The sequence below is a fragment of the Polyodon spathula genome, chromosome 24 (genome assembly GCF_017654505.1).
Source record: "Polyodon spathula isolate WHYD16114869_AA chromosome 24, ASM1765450v1, whole genome shotgun sequence".
In the NCBI taxonomy this organism is placed as follows: Eukaryota; Metazoa; Chordata; class Actinopteri; order Acipenseriformes; family Polyodontidae; genus Polyodon; species Polyodon spathula.
In genome coordinates, this window is record NC_054557.1 from 1,733,300 (window position 1) to 1,753,453 (window position 20,154).

At 40.8% G+C, this 20,154-nt stretch overlaps 2 protein-coding genes across 3 annotated transcripts in view; one reads left to right on the plus strand and one right to left on the minus strand.

Moving 5' to 3' along the window:
- LOC121299263 (pyruvate kinase PKM-like) overlaps positions 1-5,796 on the plus strand; it is a 29,985-nt gene extending 24,189 nt beyond the window's left edge. The window contains exons 9-11 of one of the 2 annotated variants that reach the window (XM_041226930.1): positions 857-1,023; positions 3,031-3,212; positions 4,213-5,796. In XM_041226930.1, coding sequence (XP_041082864.1) covers positions 857-1,023; positions 3,031-3,212; positions 4,213-4,319 — 456 coding nt within the window. In that variant the 3' untranslated portion in view covers positions 4,320-5,796. Of the gene's footprint in view, positions 1-856; positions 1,024-1,636; positions 1,804-3,030; positions 3,213-4,212 lie in introns of both variants that reach the window. The other variant, XM_041226929.1, reaches the window with a different exon arrangement.
- A 4,195-nt stretch (positions 5,797-9,991) lies between these two features.
- The window catches only part of LOC121299184, a 34,230-nt gene continuing 24,067 nt past the window's right edge, over positions 9,992-20,154 (minus strand). Inside the window, exons 5-8 of the mRNA XM_041226797.1 lie at positions 16,592-17,090; positions 15,368-15,466; positions 13,980-14,696; positions 9,992-13,361 (exon numbers count right to left, since the gene is read on the minus strand). Coding sequence (XP_041082731.1) covers positions 12,796-13,361; positions 13,980-14,696; positions 15,368-15,466; positions 16,592-17,090 — 1,881 coding nt within the window. The 3' untranslated portion in view covers positions 9,992-12,795. The remainder of the gene's footprint in view (positions 13,362-13,979; positions 14,697-15,367; positions 15,467-16,591; positions 17,091-20,154) is intronic.

The window sequence follows — 20,154 nt, forward strand, 5'->3', positions numbered from 1 at the left end:
ACAGAAATAACTAATGGCTGTGTTTTAATGTACCAGTCAAACACTTGCAAACGCTTGCTTAACATCCCTGTTCTCTAAAGCTAAACTTTCCTGTCCTTGCTGCTTTGACTAATCTGAAGGTTTTGTTTTGGAACTGATACCATTTTCACACTCCTCCTGTTTTTGAATCCCAAAGTTGTTGCCTTCAGAAAACAAGTAGTCCAGAACTTGCTCTCAATGTTTGGACTGGCAAAGCTCACTACTGAATTCAAGCCTAGTGTGAAACTGGTAAAGGAATTCAAGCTGTACACTGACAATGAACTAATTTAATGAAGATGTATTGCATGGTGGTTTGTGCACAATAGAGGTAGCTATGTCTGGATGATTTGGTGAAATGTACTGCTATGTGCCTGATCTAAAACCACATTAGATTTGCTTTTCCATGTTGCATTAAAGGGCTTATATTGGTAGTTATATGAAACCAAGTTATTCATTTTGAATGCTTCACAAAGCTGCATGACTGGCAATTGGGATATTTTTACCAACTGTAAAGTTGTGGGAATATGCAATAGTCTTGTAGCTAGTTTTATGAATTCTGTCTTCAACAGTAAATTAAACTTGTTGTTTAACCTAGATACTGTAACCAAGTTATGACATGGTTAATACTGTACATTTTAGCTGATTTTTTTACATTTTATTTTCCAGATCAAATTATTGACTGTGTACAACCAGCCAGTAACACCACCTGCATGTTGGTAATTAAATGTGTTTGATTCCACTAACTGAACTACTTTTTGCACCACTTTTTCCCATCTTCTGTCTGCTCGTTTCCCCTCCGTTCTCTCTCTCTCTCTTCACTCCCATTCCTTGGCTGCAGATTGCTCGCGAGGCTGAGGCAGCTATTTTCCACCGGCAGGTGTTTCAGGACCTTCACCGTATAACCGCGCATTCCACTGACCCAACCGAGGCTATTGCCATTGGAGCCGTGGAGGCATCCTTTAAGATCTTAGCGTCAGCTTTCATAGTATTGACCGGGTCTGGCAGGTATGAAGACAGATGGGAGAGGTCCTTGGCTGTCCAGAAACAGATCTTGCCTTCTGCTTCCCCTCCAAGCCTTTAACAGCCTACACTGTTGCCTCACTTTGCTGTAATTTATCAGCAACTGCTATATTACACAGCATCGCAGCTCTGGTTTTGACCCAAGTATTGTTTCCAACTTGTAATGCTAGTTTAACCTTTTAGTTCTGAATTGATAAATGCATTGTTGAAGTTTGAAAATTAGTTTCAGCAATGTGTTGCTGAAGTCTAGGGGGTAAAGTGAAGGCAAGGTGTTTGGTGAGAGTCTTCCTGGAAGTGAGAATAACTCTGTCTGGTGAGCAAGGAGAGCTCTGGTCTAAGTGAGGCCCTGAGTATATAAAGGGTTATTGCAGTGGTATTAATAGATTGTGATGTGGAGGATGATTTGTAAAAGAAAAAAAGGTAAAAGCTAATTTTCATTAACTTAACTAATGTTGATTTTTAACACCAGATTTGGTAAATTTCACAACTATTGGATCTATACCTGTATTTCCTTTGCCACATCACAATGTATTAGTTGTTTCTGCAATACTGTGGGTCTGACTCTCCCCTCCCTTCTGGGTGGTGCTGTGGCTCTCAGATTGCCCGTGAGGCAGAGGCCGCTATTTTTCACAGGCAGCTGTTTGAGGAGCTGCGGCGCCTGTCCCCCCTGACCCGGGACCCCACTGAGGCTGCCGCCATCGGCGGAGTCGAGTCTTCCTTGAAGTGCTGTGCCAGTGCCATTATTGTACTCACCAAGACTGGCAGGTAAGGTACAGGCCCGCATGCTTCTAGGTATGAGCTGCCTTCATGGAGTCCACAAGCAGTCTGCAGGCAGTGCTTCTTAACCCTTTGCAGTAGAGTTGATTGGAATGGTGACATAACTGCATGCAACATGTACAAAGTGGCATAAAAACCCTTGGTCAAATTCCAGACAGTCGACCAACAATGCAGTTTTGTGTTGAGATTCAGCGTTCTCGAGTTTAAAGTATTAACTGACGGCATACTAAATAGCCTAAAATGTTTGTAAACCCCAAAAGAAATTAAGAAAACATTTACTGTAGTGAAATATCCATAGGAGAAACTTCAGGGATAACATCACAATCAAAATGGATTTCACTGAAGCCCCAAGCCAATGGATACCTATGCGATGCAGCATTTGTCTGTGGTTTAGATTCCTGTATACCATGGCATCAACACACACTGGAAGCATACTAAATCACTTTTGAATCATCAAGAATGCTTACTGACCCAAAAAGAAGATGTTGGTGGAATGACAGATCTCTCATGTCTGTCGGACCTTGTCTGCAGTGGGTTAAAGGATTTGGTTGCTTACTCAAATACTGACCAAAAAAAAGGAATGTTTCAATACAGAAGTTCAGTAGATGCAAGTTTGAGGGGTTATGTATTGTAAACTTAAGTTGTGGGGTTGATTTTATGTCAATGAAAGAAGGATTTGTCTTGCTTTTTGAACATCTACAATCTTACTTTAGGGACTCTTACCGCGAGTTCTGAACCCTGACATTTCAGAAGGCTATGTTTAGCTCTCCTACAGCTGACTCTCACTGAGCAGACATGGTGTGTCGGGAGCCTCCCCAAGGGGCTGAAACTGATGTTCAGAATGGAAGCCTGTCGGTGAGGGTGTGACGTGCCCCAAATGGAGACGATCTTATCTGTGAAGGATGGAAAATGTTTCCTGTTGTATATCAGTTTGAACCATTCCAGGTTTTATACAGCAAGCCAAATCATTTGTCGCATATGAGCTTAAGACAAATGTGTGGGCGGGGCAGGGGCAGAGCAATGCCAAAATTACATCAATTGGGGATGACGACAAGATTGCCACCTCATTTCCATCCCTGAATGATTTGATGTGTGTTTTCTTGATACTTTGATTATGGGCTCAAAGGGAAGGGTTTTTGCATGACAGTGGACTGTGACTAAGCAACTAAAGTGAAGCACAATCCTCTTGGTTGATATTGATGTATTGCTCTTTAGGTCCGCCCACCTGATCTCCAGGTACCGGCCCCGTGCCCCCATCATCGCTGTGACTCGTCAAGGACAGACTGCTCGCCAGGCCCACCTGTACCGCGGGATCTTCCCAGTGCTGTTTAACGAGCCCGCCCTTGACGTATGGGCAGATGACGTTGACCTCCGTGTCAACTTCGCCATGGATATCGGTACGCCTGCTTTAATAACAAATGATAGATGGATCCCCCTTTTTAAACACCCTACAAAGAGGTGCATATGTTTCAGTTGTACATTTATTTGAAGCTGTAGTAATCCAAGCTTTCAACATTTTCTTCGCTCAACAACTTTCTCCCATGTCCCCTTTTTTTATTTTCATTCAAGACTATTGGGGACTTCAGTAGTGTTTGAGAAGGTGTTTTTCGAACCTTGCTTGATGGAATTCGTATTATTCAATATTGTATTGTGATGACTATGGGTCTGACTCTCCCGTCCCTTCTGGGTGATGCTGTGGCTCTCATTGCCCGTGAGGCAGAGGCCGCTATTTTCCACAGACAAACAGCATCCTAACTGCTTTTCATTAAAAAAAAATAATTGGGTATTCTACTTCCTTCATACACCTTTATTCTATTGCTTGGCTTCCATCAGCCAGAAAAGTACCACAAATTTTCACAGGAAGTTCTTTATCCCTTTTGCAGTCCATTTATTCAGTGCCTGTGAGGAACGTCGGGTCCAATTTATTTTCACACGCGCTGTTTACTCATTTTATCACCAAACTCCTCAATAATGAGAGCCAAGTAATTATTTTATTACTATAACATCTCAAAAAGCTTGGCAAATGTCAGTGATTCTTTTGAGCGCTGGATGTGGAAGCAGGTATCTTGTTTGTCTGTGGTGCAGGGACTATGGGTATTGCTCAGACTCGCCCCTTTTATTTTTCCGGCTCCTATTGGTCTCCCTCGGCCATTGAAAGATTTTCTAGAGACTAGACTAGAGACCTGTGCTTCGCGTCTTTTTGATGCCTGACAGGTTCCGACATTGGACCAGAAAAGGAAAATTGTAATGTCGGACCTGGTCTGACATAGGACCTCAAAGGGTTAAACCATTGCAAGTTGCATCTGACACACTTGCTTTGCAATGCTAAACAGGTTGTTAGTTATCTATATACAATCCCATTGTTGCTCTGTTTTGTCTCTTCCTGTTTCACCCCAGGCAAGGCTCGTGGATTCTTCAAGTCTGGTGATGTGGTCATTGTGCTGACTGGGTGGCGTCCAGGTTCCGGTTACACCAACACCATGCGTGTTGTCCCCGTGCCCTAAAGGAAACTTCCTTCATCCCCAGTACCCTTTCCTCTCCCTTTGGCAGCTTGCGAGACCCCCCACTCCTTTCACTTCTACCTGTCTTCATCTTGGCACACCTAGACAATCCTCCTAGTCCTCAGACCAGCTTCCTCATTTCACCGCGTCACCAGGGCACTTGTTCTAACTGCCAGAGCCTGTAGTATTTATTAAAGGAATAAACACCACACCGAATGCATTAGAAACAATTCATCTGGATGTTTATGTGCAGGCCAGGCAACCCTGTTCTTGCTGTGAGGAACCAGAGTTTACAGAACATGCAGTTCTCAGATTCCTGGAAGAAACAGATTAAGTAATTGAGGGATTTTTATATGTTGTAACTGAAGTTGGACAAGCACATCATTAGTTTTGTGGGTCCTATACCTTAGATATTCTTGCTGGAAAGATCAAGGGATATGGCCTTGTATAATGTAAAAGGTATGATTTGTTAAACTCTAGCCATTCACAATGAAAATATTCTTCTGTCAGAGTTGCCTGGGCCTACCTGCTTTGTAGTTTGTGTTCACCTCTCTGTATCATCTGTGTTGTGTGTTTAAAATGCTGCACTCCACTTTCTGAAAGTAGGTTATATTGTAGGCTGCATTCTTCATTTATACTTGACTTTTGAGTGTGATTGGAAGATAACCAACATCTGTATTATGGTTGATGGAATGCTTGGACTGAACTTTCTTTTAAAAGGTGAAGAAAGAGCCCTTTTAAGTAGTGAATTGGTCAAATACCCTGTGTTTTTTTGAAAAATTATATTCTGCAGCACACCCTTTGAATCCTGGCCCATGCCTTTAGACTTGCAAGGAAAAAGTAAAGGTGTTATCCACTGGATTATCTGTAAAGCAGGAGTTTCTCCTTGGTCATAGCCTCCTTCCACAAGGCATTGGCCTGTCTCTAATACAACCTTGCTGGTCCTGACCTCCAGTCTTTCTGAGGTTTCAAGAAACCTGCTTATTTTTCCTATTGTGGAGACCAGTTTAAGTTAAGTGGTAAGGAGGTTTATATAAACGCAGGCTCCTGCCATTTGCAATAGAGTTCACACGAGCCTATTTTAGGGGTGATTTTGAGCTCTTCACATTTGGAATTGCCCACTGTACAATATTAATCTGCTGCTACATTGTGTGAAGCGAATTGAGAATACAATGGAAGTAAATCTGCAGTATAAATATACTTCTCTGTTTTTGAAGGCGGTTTACTCCCTGGTGCAGGGCAGGATTTGGCACTTTGAGGGTTTTTAAAGGCTGGTCCCCTGATGGTTTCAGGTTGAGACCTAACTCCCTGCTGCTGTAGCTGATGTTGTCAAGTCTGTTAGTGTGTGTGCGCACTCCTGACATGTTCCCACTTGCTTTCTGATTTGTGATGGTTTGAAAAAGTTCAGTGTGTAAAAACAATGTAGAAAATATGTTGTCCTGCACTACTGGATTTACATCAATAAAAGATGAGCACCTGCCATCAGAGTCTTGTTTTTTGTTTTATAGAGCAACATTTCACATAACTAATTTTGAGAATTAAGTATAACATTCTCTTATTTACCATTTGTATTGTGATGGAATATATTCTGCTCTCCTGATTTTTATTGAAGATGTACAAATAGAGATGGACAGTAGTTCCTCGTACAAGTTTGAAAGTACCATGAGTCTCTACAGCTCCAAGAGTTTTGCTGTTTTCACCATGTTGCAGCGGCAAAACTAAATCACTTAGGATTACCATCTGTACCAGTACCAAAAGTCTGAAACTTTCTTGCATCAAATGTGAAAAACGTAAATACCTCTTATACACAATGAGATGCAAGTCAAACTAACGTAAAAATGTTGTTCTCCTTTCTCTTCAGTTTATTGTAAGTGTGTAGCAACTTTTCAAACGGAACAGCTAAATAACTGGGCATCTACCAATCGTGATTCTACATGTTGGTCAACGTCAAAGTAAATTTGGGATCACAAGCATTTTGACATCCACACCATTTATATTAAACAATGTATTTGTTTTACAAACAGCAGATATCAAGCAAAAAAAAACAATTTTTTGAACTTGCAACATGATGTCCTTGAAGAGCACACAGCCTTAGCCTGCTATGCCACTGTGCTGTTGAAATATGTTAATTTTTTAAGCTTACATCCATGCCTGACAAGCTTTCACCAAAAACCTGAAGGTTCTGCTCTATTTTAGAAATGCTCTATTTCTTGTTAGAATTATACACTAGTGGCATGTAGCTTCCTTGTCTAAATGTCTGATAAGTTGTAGGTCCTAGTTTTAATTAAATAAATTATTTATTAAGTAGAAATAAATTATTTTAAAAAATGCTAGAGGAATAAATATATTTAGAAAAATATTTGTTTAAATAGATGTAGAAATTGGTGTTTATAAATAAATAGCAAGCCAAATTGATTTGGCTGATTGCTTTTATGCATAGCAATTGGCATTTGTATACCTATACAAAGTGTTTCATGTAGAAAATAACTAGAACTGCCAGGCAGTTTTACGGCTCCCAAACCCCAGTATCAGGACCCGCCTAAGCATGTTTAGTTCTCAATATGCCAAGTTTAAAATCAGCAACTTCAACTGTTCCACAGAAGATTCTGAAAGTTGTGGTTTTTTTTTTTTTTTTCAAAAATGCGTCAGGCAGCCATCTTGTTTTAATGCAAGTTTAAGTCGGTTGTATTGCTAGTGTCAAGGATGATGCTTGTAAAGTTTAGTTAGTCAAGTAAACCATTTGTCAACTGAGGCAGTTTTAAATTTCAGACGTAAACGTACACCTGGCGGCCATCTTGTTTTATAAAACAACCATTTTGACATTTGTATTCCATTGTTACTGGGACAATAACTACCAAGTTTGGAGTTTGTTGGCCAAACAGTGTTCAAATAGCAGCAATTTGCCGTTACGGGTGCGTTTGTGGCAGCCATTTCGACATTAAAATTTATCACAGAAACTTCTGCTTTGCAAATTTGATGCGGGTTTGGATGCTGATGATATATGCCAAGTGTCAGATCAATGGCTTCACCGGTTCCCAGGAAGATTTCAAAAGGTTTCTAAAAAAAAATAAATAAAAAATGCATCAAATGGCCATTTTTGTTTCCGGTCAACACAACTTTTTAAAAGTCTGTTATATTGATACAGTATCAGGGAAGATGCTTGTGAAGTTCAGAGTTAGTCAAGAAAATCGTTTGTCAATGGATGCAGGATTCAATTTCAAATGTAAACGTATAAGTGGCGGCCATCTTGTTTAATAAAACATCACCATTTTCACATTATTTTCACAAAATAAAGAACTTTAACAATAGGCTTCCCAGCCTTTGGCTTGGAAGCATAATAATAATAATAATAATAGTTATACAACAAGATATTCGTGATTCTTCACTTGTAGCATATATGGAGTAGTGGTTAGAGCACTGTGCTCTTGACTGGAAAGTCACGTCTTCTATCCCAGGTGGATGACACACTGCTGCTTTACCTAGATTGATCCAATAAAATAAAAAAACACTCTGTAAAAAATAATAAAAATAATAGTCACAATTGTAAGTTGACCTGAATAAGGGTATCTGCTAAGAAATAAAATAATAATTTAGGCCTGGTTGCTATAGGATGGGAATCTGCCTGGCAATGCCAGGTACTTTAATCTTTTCTTTGGAGTTTTACTCTGGTATAGTCGAGGGTATATGCAGGTAAATGGTGTTTACCTACTTTGCATTTGGGCAATATATCATTTACCCACTTCTCATATAAGATACAGAGTTTACTCCCTTCTCTTCTGTAATGTGCAAATCCTGTGTTAAAGACAATATATTTTAATGGCACGTGTCTGTTATGTTCAGAGAATGTGAGCGGAGCGGTGACAGTTCCGTTCTCTGCAGAATATCCTCCGCTCTGCTCTTTCTTTGCTCTGCTTAGCTTTGTTTCATTCCGCTCCGCTCCGCTTCACTCCTTATGATTGCACCTGCTGGTACAGATTTCCATGTGTTTGGAAAAACTCATTTATAGACATGACAAATGAGCAATGATTCTTGGTAGCAAATATAGGCAATGCAAAAGTTCTACAGTCATGAAACGTGAATGTCAGCAGGAAGAATGCTTGCAGTCCAAATCAGACAGGACCGTTACAGAGTGACGCAATGCTGTGGACAATAGGAATGATCAATTATCTTCCATTATCATACACCAAGGATAAGGTGTGTCTCTTCTTGCTGTGGGTGCTATTGGAAAATGGGTGCATGCAAATAATGCACTTATTGTAGTCAAACCATGGCCAACAAATGCAAAGGACATAGATATGGCATTTTATCAAGAGATTGAATGCTTTACAAATGCCTTACGCTGGCTTAAGTTCATAAGGAGAATAATGGGGTCTTCAGCATTAAAACATGTTAGTATACTACCCTTTAGTACTGACATGTACCTTTTCAAATCATTTATAATGTTGTTTTGTACATACGTAAAAATCAATACATCAATGCCTACCAAAATAGATATATTGTTTTCACCACTCATGGATGTACATTTGCAACTACATTTGCAACTAAAACAATACAATGTTTACACTTTCAATACTGTCCAAAAGTCCCTTCTACCATTATTTTACTTTCAAATCTTTTCTCATTTCTCTTACATTACTCATTATGCTCTTGTCTGTCTATTTACCATACACATTTTCAAATAGCTTTCCTATTTTACTATTTACCTTTTACTATTAAGTAAAAAAGAAGTGATATCTATAGCAAAAACACTGTCAGAAAAATGTAACAGCTGTTTAAAGTGGTGATATCAAACACAAAAGCCTAAGTTAGGAGAAGCAATTGGGGCAACCTTGTCAAGCATCAAGTGAATAGGCACAATTGGAAAAGTGCTAGGGCCCAACATTCACACAATTGTTGCTTCTAACTTGGCTTCTTTTTTTTCATTGTTCCACTTTACAATGAAATGCTCTTTGGACAACTTCAAGGGCATTCTAACCATTCCATTATCAGCTCAAAAGTCACACCTGCAATAAAAACATTGACAATGCACAACAAAAAAAGGCACCAATACCCCAGCCCTGGATCTGCAATGCCTGCCCCATCAAGGGTCACTTCCCATACACTTACCTTGCACTCTCATTATCCCTTGCACTCGTTGCCATTATTAGTCTTGTTCATCATCTTAATTGTTGGAAATATATTTCATGTTCTTTCACATATTCTTGTATGTATGGAATAAGTGTCTGTCCATGTGTGCCCTCATCTACCTGTGCCTTACCTGCATGTTGTCTGTGTGTCTTCCCAAAGCATACTTGTCTGCACCTGTGATGACGCCTCTCCCATTCCCTGTCTGTCTTTCTCTCTGTATTAATGCTTGTAAGGATAACCAAGAACACTTCAGTCTGTGTTGAGCACTTTCCTTGGCACATATGTGTCTCAGCATCTTTATTCTGGTTACAACTCAGCTGATAATGGAATGAGCATTTCAATTTAAAGTGGAGTGTAAAAAAAGCCAAGTTAGAAGCAACACTTGTGTGAATGTTGAGCCCCAGCACCTTTCCAATTGTGTCTATTTGCTTGATGCTTGATGAGGCTGCCCCAATTGCTTCTCCTAACTTGTTTGATATCACCACTTTAAATAGCTGTTGCATTTTTCTAACTTGTTTTTGTTACAGATTTAAAATACAGGGCTGCCTGTGCTGATGAAGAATTGGAACCAGTTTAAATTGCAGCATAGGAGAGGTTTAGTTACCAGGAATCAGCAGTAACAAAACATCTACAAAATAGCAGGGGCGCAGGAAGGTTACAGGGAAGAATATGACTTAAATGTTGAGGCACAAAGCTGGTACTGGAGAAGAGCTTTGGAAGTGCCACTTCTTGAAAGCAGCTCTGTCCACGCATGTCTGCAGCGGCTGGTTCTGGGGTGGAATAAAAGAATGTGACGCTTGAATCACCAGACACTGGCCGACCACTCGTACGGTTTTAACATTTTTATTTTTAGTATGATTGAGACAACAGTGTGAAAATGGTTTTGCTTAAAGATTAATACTTTTTTTGGGAGGGTCAAATATTATGAAATGTGGGTGGTAAATAGTACGGAAAACACTATGCTTACTTTTTCCAGGTCTATACACTGCTGTGAAGGGTAAAGCATCTACAAAGAATGGGTTGAAATGAAATGGCAATCCTCACCAGGTTTGACTAAAGAAAACACCCTTTTTAGGAAGAAAATCATTTAAGTACAGTTCTTAAAATCTTGCTAAAGTCTGTATCTTGAAATAGTCCACACTGGGTAGTATATTTATGTTAATACCTTTTCACATACATATAGTGTACGGCATAGTGATCTACACTAATGATGGATATCAATATTTAAGTATCCCTGTGAGCTATTTCACCTCTTGTAACAATTTTGTAACATGTTTAGTGTTATGGGAACTTGAAAACACCCCGCATTGAGACCTAAGGGCTGCCATACTGTGGTCATGTGATTTTTTATTTTTTATTTCCAAATTAATTCTTGGTACACTGCTTAAACTTTGCAGGGTTATGTGATTTAAGTTTCTGGGGTATAGTGAACGATTGTTTCTTGAGATTCTGTTTTGGTGCACAGCTGTATTCCATGGCTTTCTCAATTGGGTGCTGGTGTGCTGGTAAAAACTATTTCATTGTCACATTAATTTAACCACTAACTTATATCCATGTTACTCCATACTTACAAGCTGTTCCATTATATTATATTAATTTTATATTTACATCTAAATGATCTATCATGTTTTAGGTTACACTTTTTTAAGAAAACCAAATTGTCTGTCTCCTCTCTTGTGCTTACTGTATTCTACCAATAGAAGGCACACTATACTGGTTTTCTGCACAGCACTGGTGCATTACTACTGATCAGTAGGGGATCATAATCTTATATATAAATCTGCATTATTCCACAATTAAAGGTCCCCCCCCCCCCCACACACACACACACACACACACACACACATACACATACACATAAACACTACTAATTAATAACCGTTAACACAGGAAGTATGTATTGGTATACTTTTAAATTCTAAGGTAGTTCACCACTGCCATCAATTAAACAGCTTGTTCAGAAGTAACCCACCAACCTTTCATTAATTTTAATACATTTGTTTGTCAAAAGAACTGAAGAGTTACTGATATGTGAACAGGGCACTCCTCCAACACTCTTGATGCCTCAAGACTACCATGCAAACGCCAACATAAGATACATTTGATTTCCTCCCCGCACTCTGCAAGACTCAATGAGTAGCTGCTGAGAGATATCCAGGCACCATTCTGAAAAACAACTGAATTATTAACCACCTTGAGCTGGGTTCTGCTTGCCTTACAGTCCTGATACTTTGCCCTTCTTGAAATGGGTACTTTCTCAAACAGAATTGGGTGTTGAAAGCAGCAGCAGCAGCAAATAATGCAGCTTGCACTATAGCCAGCGAACTAGGCTGCCATCTGGTGGTTATAAATGGTTTTTGTGTAGAATTACATAATTTCCCATGATTTAGAAAAGAGTCAGTGCATGTATTGATTCTGCCGGCAAATAAAAAGACCACAATGTATTAATAAATAAGTCACAAATCTAATTGGAGATAAGGGGTCAAAATAAATATTCCAGAATTGTAATGCCAAATCACAGTATGCTTCAGCTGGAGCCCAGTTTTTAATGAATTGTCAGCAACAATATAACTGGGCCATGATAAAACAATGGATGACCATGACTTGTATGTACAGAATGGTATAGAATAAGTTTGTGCTTCTCCCGATTATATTAAAACATTGAAGTGTGACAGAGACAGACACATGCATGAACAGACATCTCCTTATATCCCCAGAATCTGATATCTCAATAACTTGTACTTGATAATATTAATTCCAAATTTCACCTCAAATGAATAAGCGGTTTTCCAGGTAGAAGGAAGATGGTGAACTATGAATTATGTGAGACATCCAGCTGCCTCCACGATATCCTCCTCGCAAAGGAAATATGACCCCAGTGGGAAGTAGAAGACTCCAGACAAGAGAACTGCACAAGAACATGTATTTATCCAGTTCTACAACATGAAACTAAAAGTAACATATCACAACCATAATGCTTATAATATAAAATTACAAATTAATGTCCAGAGTTACTGAAAGGTGAGGGGCAATGGCACTGGCTACCACAGGCAAGCCCCACGGTAGCTTCCCCTCACAGCTCTCCTCAATCCTGCCTGCCAGCCAGGCCTGGTCCTCAAACAGGATGACACTAGTGCAGAATGCATGTTGTTCTGGATTACACAAATGTCAATTGGGATTAAACCAGAATCAAACCCAGCCTCTGGAAGTGAAAGGCATAAAAAGAGAGTGAACTACCCTTTAGTCTGACAGCTGGGACAGTTTCTGCCGCGAAAGGAACTTTAGAAGCCCAAGATGATCACTGTCTTTGCCCCGTAGCAGAGCTGAAGAGAGCATGCCGCCGAGAGGAAGGCTAGCAGTCAGGAGCAGGAGGGGGACAGGGCTGGGAGACAGGAGTGTGTAGTCCCTGTGCAGCTGAGCTCAGGACCTGCAGAGTGGGGAGCAGGCCAGCAACGAGCTGGTTCAGACTGCTGCTGATCTCACCTAGCCGCTGCTCTAGAGCCTCGTGGCGTTCCACCATGTGACTCTGCTTCTCTGCCAGGCTCTGGAGAACCCCCAACTGCTGCGCCTGCTGCTCCTTCATAGAGGCCAGGATCCTGACAATGCAGGCCTGCCCAGAATTCCCATCCCTCTGCGCAGCAAGCAGCTGGACCAGGAGCTCCGAGGCGTCTGCTGCTAGCTGCCCTGGGGGGCAGGATGCTCTTGCTGGTGAAGGGGGAGGGGAGGGGCTGGTGGAGGGGGAGTGTAATGCCTCCGCTTTGGGACAGTTCTGTATCAGTGACATGTCTCTGTGAGTGTGTGGAGGTCTGGGGGCTGGGGAGGGAGTCTGGGCAGGAGAGATTGGTGGAGACAGTGATGCTGTCTGTTCCTCCTTCACTGGCAGCACCTCACAGCTCAACACCTGTGCTGTTTGACTGGCTGTAAAAAATACAGAAGACAAATTATAAAAAAAGAAAAGAATCAGAATCTCTGTTATAAGCAAGCTAGTGTATCCAGATCAGAAGAACCAGAATCTGTTATTAGCACGATAATGTATCCAGATCAGAACCAGAATCTCTGTTATAAGCAAGCTAGTGTATCCAGATAATATTCCTTCTTAAATCAATGTTTGTGCTCTGAGTGAAATCAAGTACAGTAAAACAAGAATTGTGAATACACTGAATGCAGCAAAGGTAAGTAACACTACTGGAGCTATGTAACACTAATTCAGCCATTTCAGCTAATAATAACACATGCATAGTACCTTTTTTTTGTATTGAGTAGTTAATTGTTTAAAATTGTGGCGATAGCTAAATAAGGGTTGGCCACTCAGCAGAATCTGATATGTGATTTTTTCAAGGATAAAAAGATTGCCCCCTTTTTAGACTGCTTAATTCTCTTAATCTATCACAGATTTTAAAAAGTTATGCTGATTGTCTAGCTTTGTTAAAAAACAATGAATAATGTCATTCCAGTGTTTCTAATGGCTGTGGCAGTACCCAAGATTTCTTCCTCTATTCCAAATTGGCTCTCTGCCCTGACCTCCCTATCACTTACATGCTGTTAGATGTGGCTCTGCAGTGTCCATCCCTACGATGGCCTGCATGGTGACATCGTCCAGCGTTGTCAGGATGCACTGCTCCTCCTCTGTCAGTGGAGACCGGGGGTACAGCTCCCCCTCTGTCATCACCCTGGCACATCTCAGAGCTGCCAACTTCGTCCGAACTGCCCGCCGCAAGTCATAAAACCTCTTCTGGATGTCTGCTGCTCTTCTGCGATGGTACCCCAGAGCAGACACTTTCTGGGCAATGCGCTCCCATTTTCTTTTTCTCTGGGAAGGTTTCAGTACCAAATTGCCCAGCAGCTCTTTCTTATTGTTCACAACCTCCTTGACAAGAAGGTTGTTTTCTTTATGGTTGAATCTGGGAGCCCTTTGTCTCGGCTTCCCCCGCTTCGTGACTTGACTAAGGGGTTTGATCAACAATGATTGTGCCTCTATAACCTGGACCAGGAGCTCCGAGGGGTTTGCTGCTAGCTGCCCTGGGGGGCAGGCTGGTCTTGCGGGTGAAGGGGGAGGGGAGGGGCTGGTGGAGGGGGAGTGTAATGCCTCCGCTTTGGGACAGTTCTGTATCAGTGATGTGTCTCTGTGAGTGTGTGGAGGGCTGGGGGCTGGTAAGGGAGTATGGGCAGGAGAGGGTACTGGAGACAGTGATGCTGTCTGTTCCTCCTTCACTGGCAGCACCTCACAGCTCAACACCTGTGCTGTTCGACTGGCTGCAAAAAGTACAGAAACCTGGATATATTGATCTGAATACAGACCATAACAATTCTGATGGTCTCTTACATCTGTTGGTCCTCATATTTTTATTTGAATGTTTATAAGACATCAGTTAAAGTTCTTGTAAAAACATGCAAGCTCACTGGGATATCTGGAAATATGAAGAGTTCAAACAAAGTGCATTTCCTTCCCATCGGCTGGTTTCACAACCCCCAATTAACACTAACCTTGAGCTACCTTAACTAGGTACTCACCATTTATTACAGTCCACCCTCGTTACAGGTTTTATTAGATTTCTTACACATATTGAATTGCTGTGTTGTATATGATGTCTGGATATGTTCACAAATTATTCTTAAATTATTACCTGTGGTGATCTGCAGTGTCTGTTCCAACGAGCCCCTGCCCTGTACTCACCTGTGAGGTGTGGCTCTGCAGTGTCTATCCAGAGCCCCTGCCCTATACTCACCTGTTAGGAGGTGTGGCTCTGCCCTGTACTTACCTGTGAGGAGGTGTGGCTCTGCTGTGTACTCACCTGTGAGGAGGTGTGGCTCTGCAGTGTACTCACCTGTGAGGAGGTGTGGCTCTGCCCTGTACTCACCTGTGAGGAGGTGTGGGTCTGCAGTGTACTCACCTGTGAGGAGGTGTGGCTCTGCCCTGTACTCACCTGTGAGGAGGTGTGGGTCTGCAGTGTCTATCCCGATTAGCCCCTGCAACACACGCGGCTCCACCTGGGTGAATGGGGTCCTGGGTGGCTGCTCCCTCCCTGTAAGAAATGAAACCCATGCATGCTGTATTTAAATAATAAACCGTTCAGGTGAATTGTCTTGCAAGGAAGTGGCTTAAACAGAAGAAATGAAGTTTCAAGTACTAAGGCCCTCTATTTTTATGTACAGTCAGAGTGAAAACCTGCTAACTCTATTGAATCACGTCAAACTTCAAATGCGATTCTCTCATCTTCAAAACAGTTCTACCGGCACTTGCACTAAAAGCACATCTAGCCCTGAGATTTAGTTTGAATTATGGAACCACTAGCCTTACAGCAGCTTTGGAAGTGACAGATAACAAAACAAGCACCAGGGTTTTTGTTATAACACAGCAGAGTTGTAAATAAAGTGCAATCCTTGGGTAAGCTGTTTCTTACCAGTTTGTAATACTCTTTTAGTGCTAAACGGGTAGACTTGATTCATTTATACCCCGCCAAGGTAAGCCACTGTTAGAACTGAATGGAGGATTTTCCAGGAAATCCCCCTGGGTTGCATCAGCCTGTTTTTGGGGTTCCCCCAGCTATGATAACCCCGGAGAGGTGGTGATGCAGTCCAGGGGATTCCCCTGTGTTGTAAATGTGCAACTTTACAACCTTACCGTAACTAATTAAACATGTTCAGGGTCTTACCTGGAAACAATTCACACTACTATTCTATAGAAGCCTAGCTGAGACTGAGACTGAGACTGGTTAATTGGTCAGCAGTAGTGAAAAAAAATGTGCATAAAGAATGTATATAGTTAGGGCTTCAGTGTAAAGGACAAATGGCTATTAGATGGGAATTCTGATACGTGACAGCCAGGTGATGTTATCTTTACTGAAACAATCACGGGTTCTATTTGCAGGAATTCAGTTGTCTATTGCCACATTCTTACAGTATTTCCATGTGTATCAAGCCCAGTCTTCACAATGTTGTTTAATATCATGAGATGCCTATTAAAAATGGACATTGCATTTGATACACATCGGAAAAATAAGAATCAGGCAGGAGACAAGTTCTCCAATATGGTAGTTCCATTAACTGTGCACCAACTTCCATAGTAAATATTTCACTGTCATTGTAGGCAGAGTTCCCATCTTCTCGACTCTTGTCCTTTCTGTGGTAAGTAGGACTGCTGTGTTTACATGCTGTTAGATGTGGCTCTGCAGTGTCCACCCCTACGATGGTCTGCATGGTGACATCGTCCAGTGTTGTCAGGATGCACTGCTCCTCCTCTGTCAATGGAGACCGGGGGGGCAGCTCCCCCTCTGTCATCACCCTGGCACTCCTCAGAGCCGCCATCTTCGTCCGAATTTCCCTCCGTAGGTCATAAAACCTCTTCTGGACGTCTCCAGCTGTTCTGCGATGGTATCCCAGAGCAGACACTTTCTGGGCAATGCGCTCCCATTTTCTTTTCTTCTGGGAAGGTTTCAGTAAGAAATTGCCCAGCAGCTCCCTTCTATTTGTCATCACTTCCTGCACCAGGAGGCTCTTTTCCTCCCAGTTGAAGCGAGGAGCCCTCTGCCTGGGTTGGCCCCTCTGTGTCACCCCCCCTGCTCTCCTTGGGACTCTGGATAGCCTGGTTGTGGAGTAGCTTGGGGTGTGTTGTCTGATGGGCTGTTTTCTTGTCAGAGGTCCATCTTCCTGCATGAAAAAATGAATTTCCATTAGTTTTCAGACTTCTCTGCACTAATTTGACTTTCATTGTAGTGTTCTGAGCCTCGCACGATTAGGCATGTTCATGATGCCCATTGTAAATGCCTGTGCGCTACATAAGAAGCACCCAGCAGATCTGTAAAAGCTCAGACATCCGACACCCGAACCTCGTGGAGGTCTTGTGGCATCAGGGAAAGTTGTGCACTATAATGGGGATTGTACTAGCTCACCACTGTTAGAATCTGCCCAACTTTTGCATATGTTTTATCATAAAACCAGACCCATATCTTGTGCCAAACTCTTTTTGGCAGGAAACAAGTACACAAGTTATAAACACACTGTATAAATTGTTATTTACCAGTGTACTTTGCATCCTAGTAGTAGTAGGAATTCTAGTGTAAATTATTGTACCAAAATCCAGTAATATGGTGATATGAACCTTCGTAAAAGCATTGCATGATATATATATATATATATTATATATATATATATATATCTTATATATATATAATATATATCTATATTATACATACTATGATATACTATATATAATATATATATATATTCTATATATAGATATAGATAATATATATATATATATATATAGTGGCACCTTTCAATGTTACCATTTGGACAGTTGGATGTGTGGTCCCTTTGGTTAGATCTCTTCATGTGTTATATTAATTATACTTTTATACTAAGAATGTATTAGTTTTTATCCATGAGTGCAAACACCAAAAATGCTAACAGTACCTTACTTTTATATATGAAATATTTTAATGGATATAGTCAAATTAAACGTCCTCGCTTGAAAACTATCAACAATTCTGCTTATTTCTTTTTTTTGCTATGGGAGATGGTACTGGTACTGGGATTCATTTTGAATTATGGCACCACTAGCCTTATAGCAGCTTGGGAAGAGTGCCAGAGAACAAAAACAAAACACCGGGGTACAGCTATGGACACAACTTTTGCATCATATACATTTTTTTTTTTGGATTGAAAAAAAAATAAAAAAAGCTTAGATTAACATAATTTTGATGTTTTATTTAACATCATGTAATCAAAGAAACTACAGAATGAAATCGCAAGTGTCTACCAGAAGCCATAATAGTTGTACAGCAGTATTTAAGGCATGTTGGATTTCGAAATGTTAAATTTTTAAATGTTTTTCATTAAGTATGGAAAACTATAGAGGTATGTAATTCAGTATGTTAACGTAGCATTATTCCACAGGCTTCATTCGACTCTGAAACAAAATTATTTAATTATATAGCGAGATGCAAAACTTTTGGCCATAGCTGTACTACTAATTCACTGTATTCTAACAGATAAATTACAACTATACAGCAATACTGGCAAAATACAATAAACATAGCCTTGATTTACAATAGTCTGTACTGTACAGAGATATTTTTATATATCTGACCCATAATATTAATGTTATAGTTTATTACATATGATGTAACTACTGCTTGGAACTTTTTCTCTAAACAAAATCTCCATAATCCACAAACAGCATCCCCACATCACTGTCAGCCAAAAGGCTAAAATAGTTCCTGTTCCACGTCGAACAAGCTGAACGTGTCGGAGTCTTCCTACCTCACAAAATTCCATCAGCCTTGAATATCACTAACAGATGGTCAAAATGCAGTATTTTAAAAAAAGACACACTTTTGGGATATTAATTTGTTAAGTTTGTTCATAGAATGATGTCTTTGCTTATGGGTTGTAAGGAATGCATTTGTACATGGACTAGGTTTTGACACTTTTTAATAGAAACATTTTCATACTGTTTTTTGTACTTGATAACACTAATTAAAAAATCAAATTGATGCCTATGATTAATACGTTTTAATGTTTTCTGACTAATTTGAAGCTATTAATATATTTCAATATTAACTAAATCTGCAGATAACACAAGAGACATCCATCATCATGGTCCAATATGTGTATGAGACCTACTGACATGCCAGTGTGTTGGGGGGTCGTGTACATCTGGACACTGCTTATGAAGGTCTAGTAGGAGACAGATGCATAATAGTTGCACCAAGATCACATTGTACCTCTGTGAATTCCATTGCCATGACCAATGTCTAGTGTGGCATCCACATGGTTGATGTGCATCAGTTGTTGGACGGGGGAATGGGACTAACAATAGTGCTGTAATATGAATCTATGTCCAACCTAGCATAACTTTCTGTAGAATGTTCAATGGCATAATACAGTCTATTCCATTGGAGGAAGGGGTGATGGACCGGCATTAGCATTCACAGTAACGTGGTGTGGCAAAGTGGTTTGCAATGCACAGGTGTAGAGGTGATGCAGTGTTAAAGAGAATGACAACAACAAAGTTACTGGTGAAATGATGGTTTTAATTGTAATCCAAAGTCACTTGACAACAGTAAATAATAATGAGAACTGGCAATACACAACGATGTGTATTGCTCATTTAAATGCACGGGGTTCAGTCCAGAAACAATAAACACAGTTTTAAACACACACATCACACACACACGATCACGAGTCCAGAGAGAGTGCTAAAGTGAGAGTGGTGAAATACAATTTATTCGTGAGTAGTTGAGCAGTGTTGTCCGGGTTTGGTGCTGGCCTTTAACGACAGCTCAGGATCGTGTTAAACGTCTAACAAGAATAAACAAGTATTATTACACTTAGTATCGGTTAGTTTACAGTTTTTCCTTTCGCGGTTCGTTCTTAACCATAACAAAAAGGAACAGATCACGTAGCCATGTACCCTTTTGTACCTTCAGTCAAGCCCCCTTAGTTAATGAGGGCAATCACCGCTTCTCCTCCAATCCATGGTTGCCACATCGCTTCCCTTCTAGGGCAATGACTTGGTGTACCGTAGCTCCGCCCCTTTTCTAGATGGCCGACTTCCACCTAACCCTTGGAATGTATTGTCTGACCATCCAGTCCGATACTGTCACCTGCAAAAATGGAAGTGTATGAGGTACACTGTTATGAAACTGTGTTTACATGGGCGAGTGGAATGTGCTGTGTCATGTCAGTTTTAGAGGGCAGCAAAAACAAC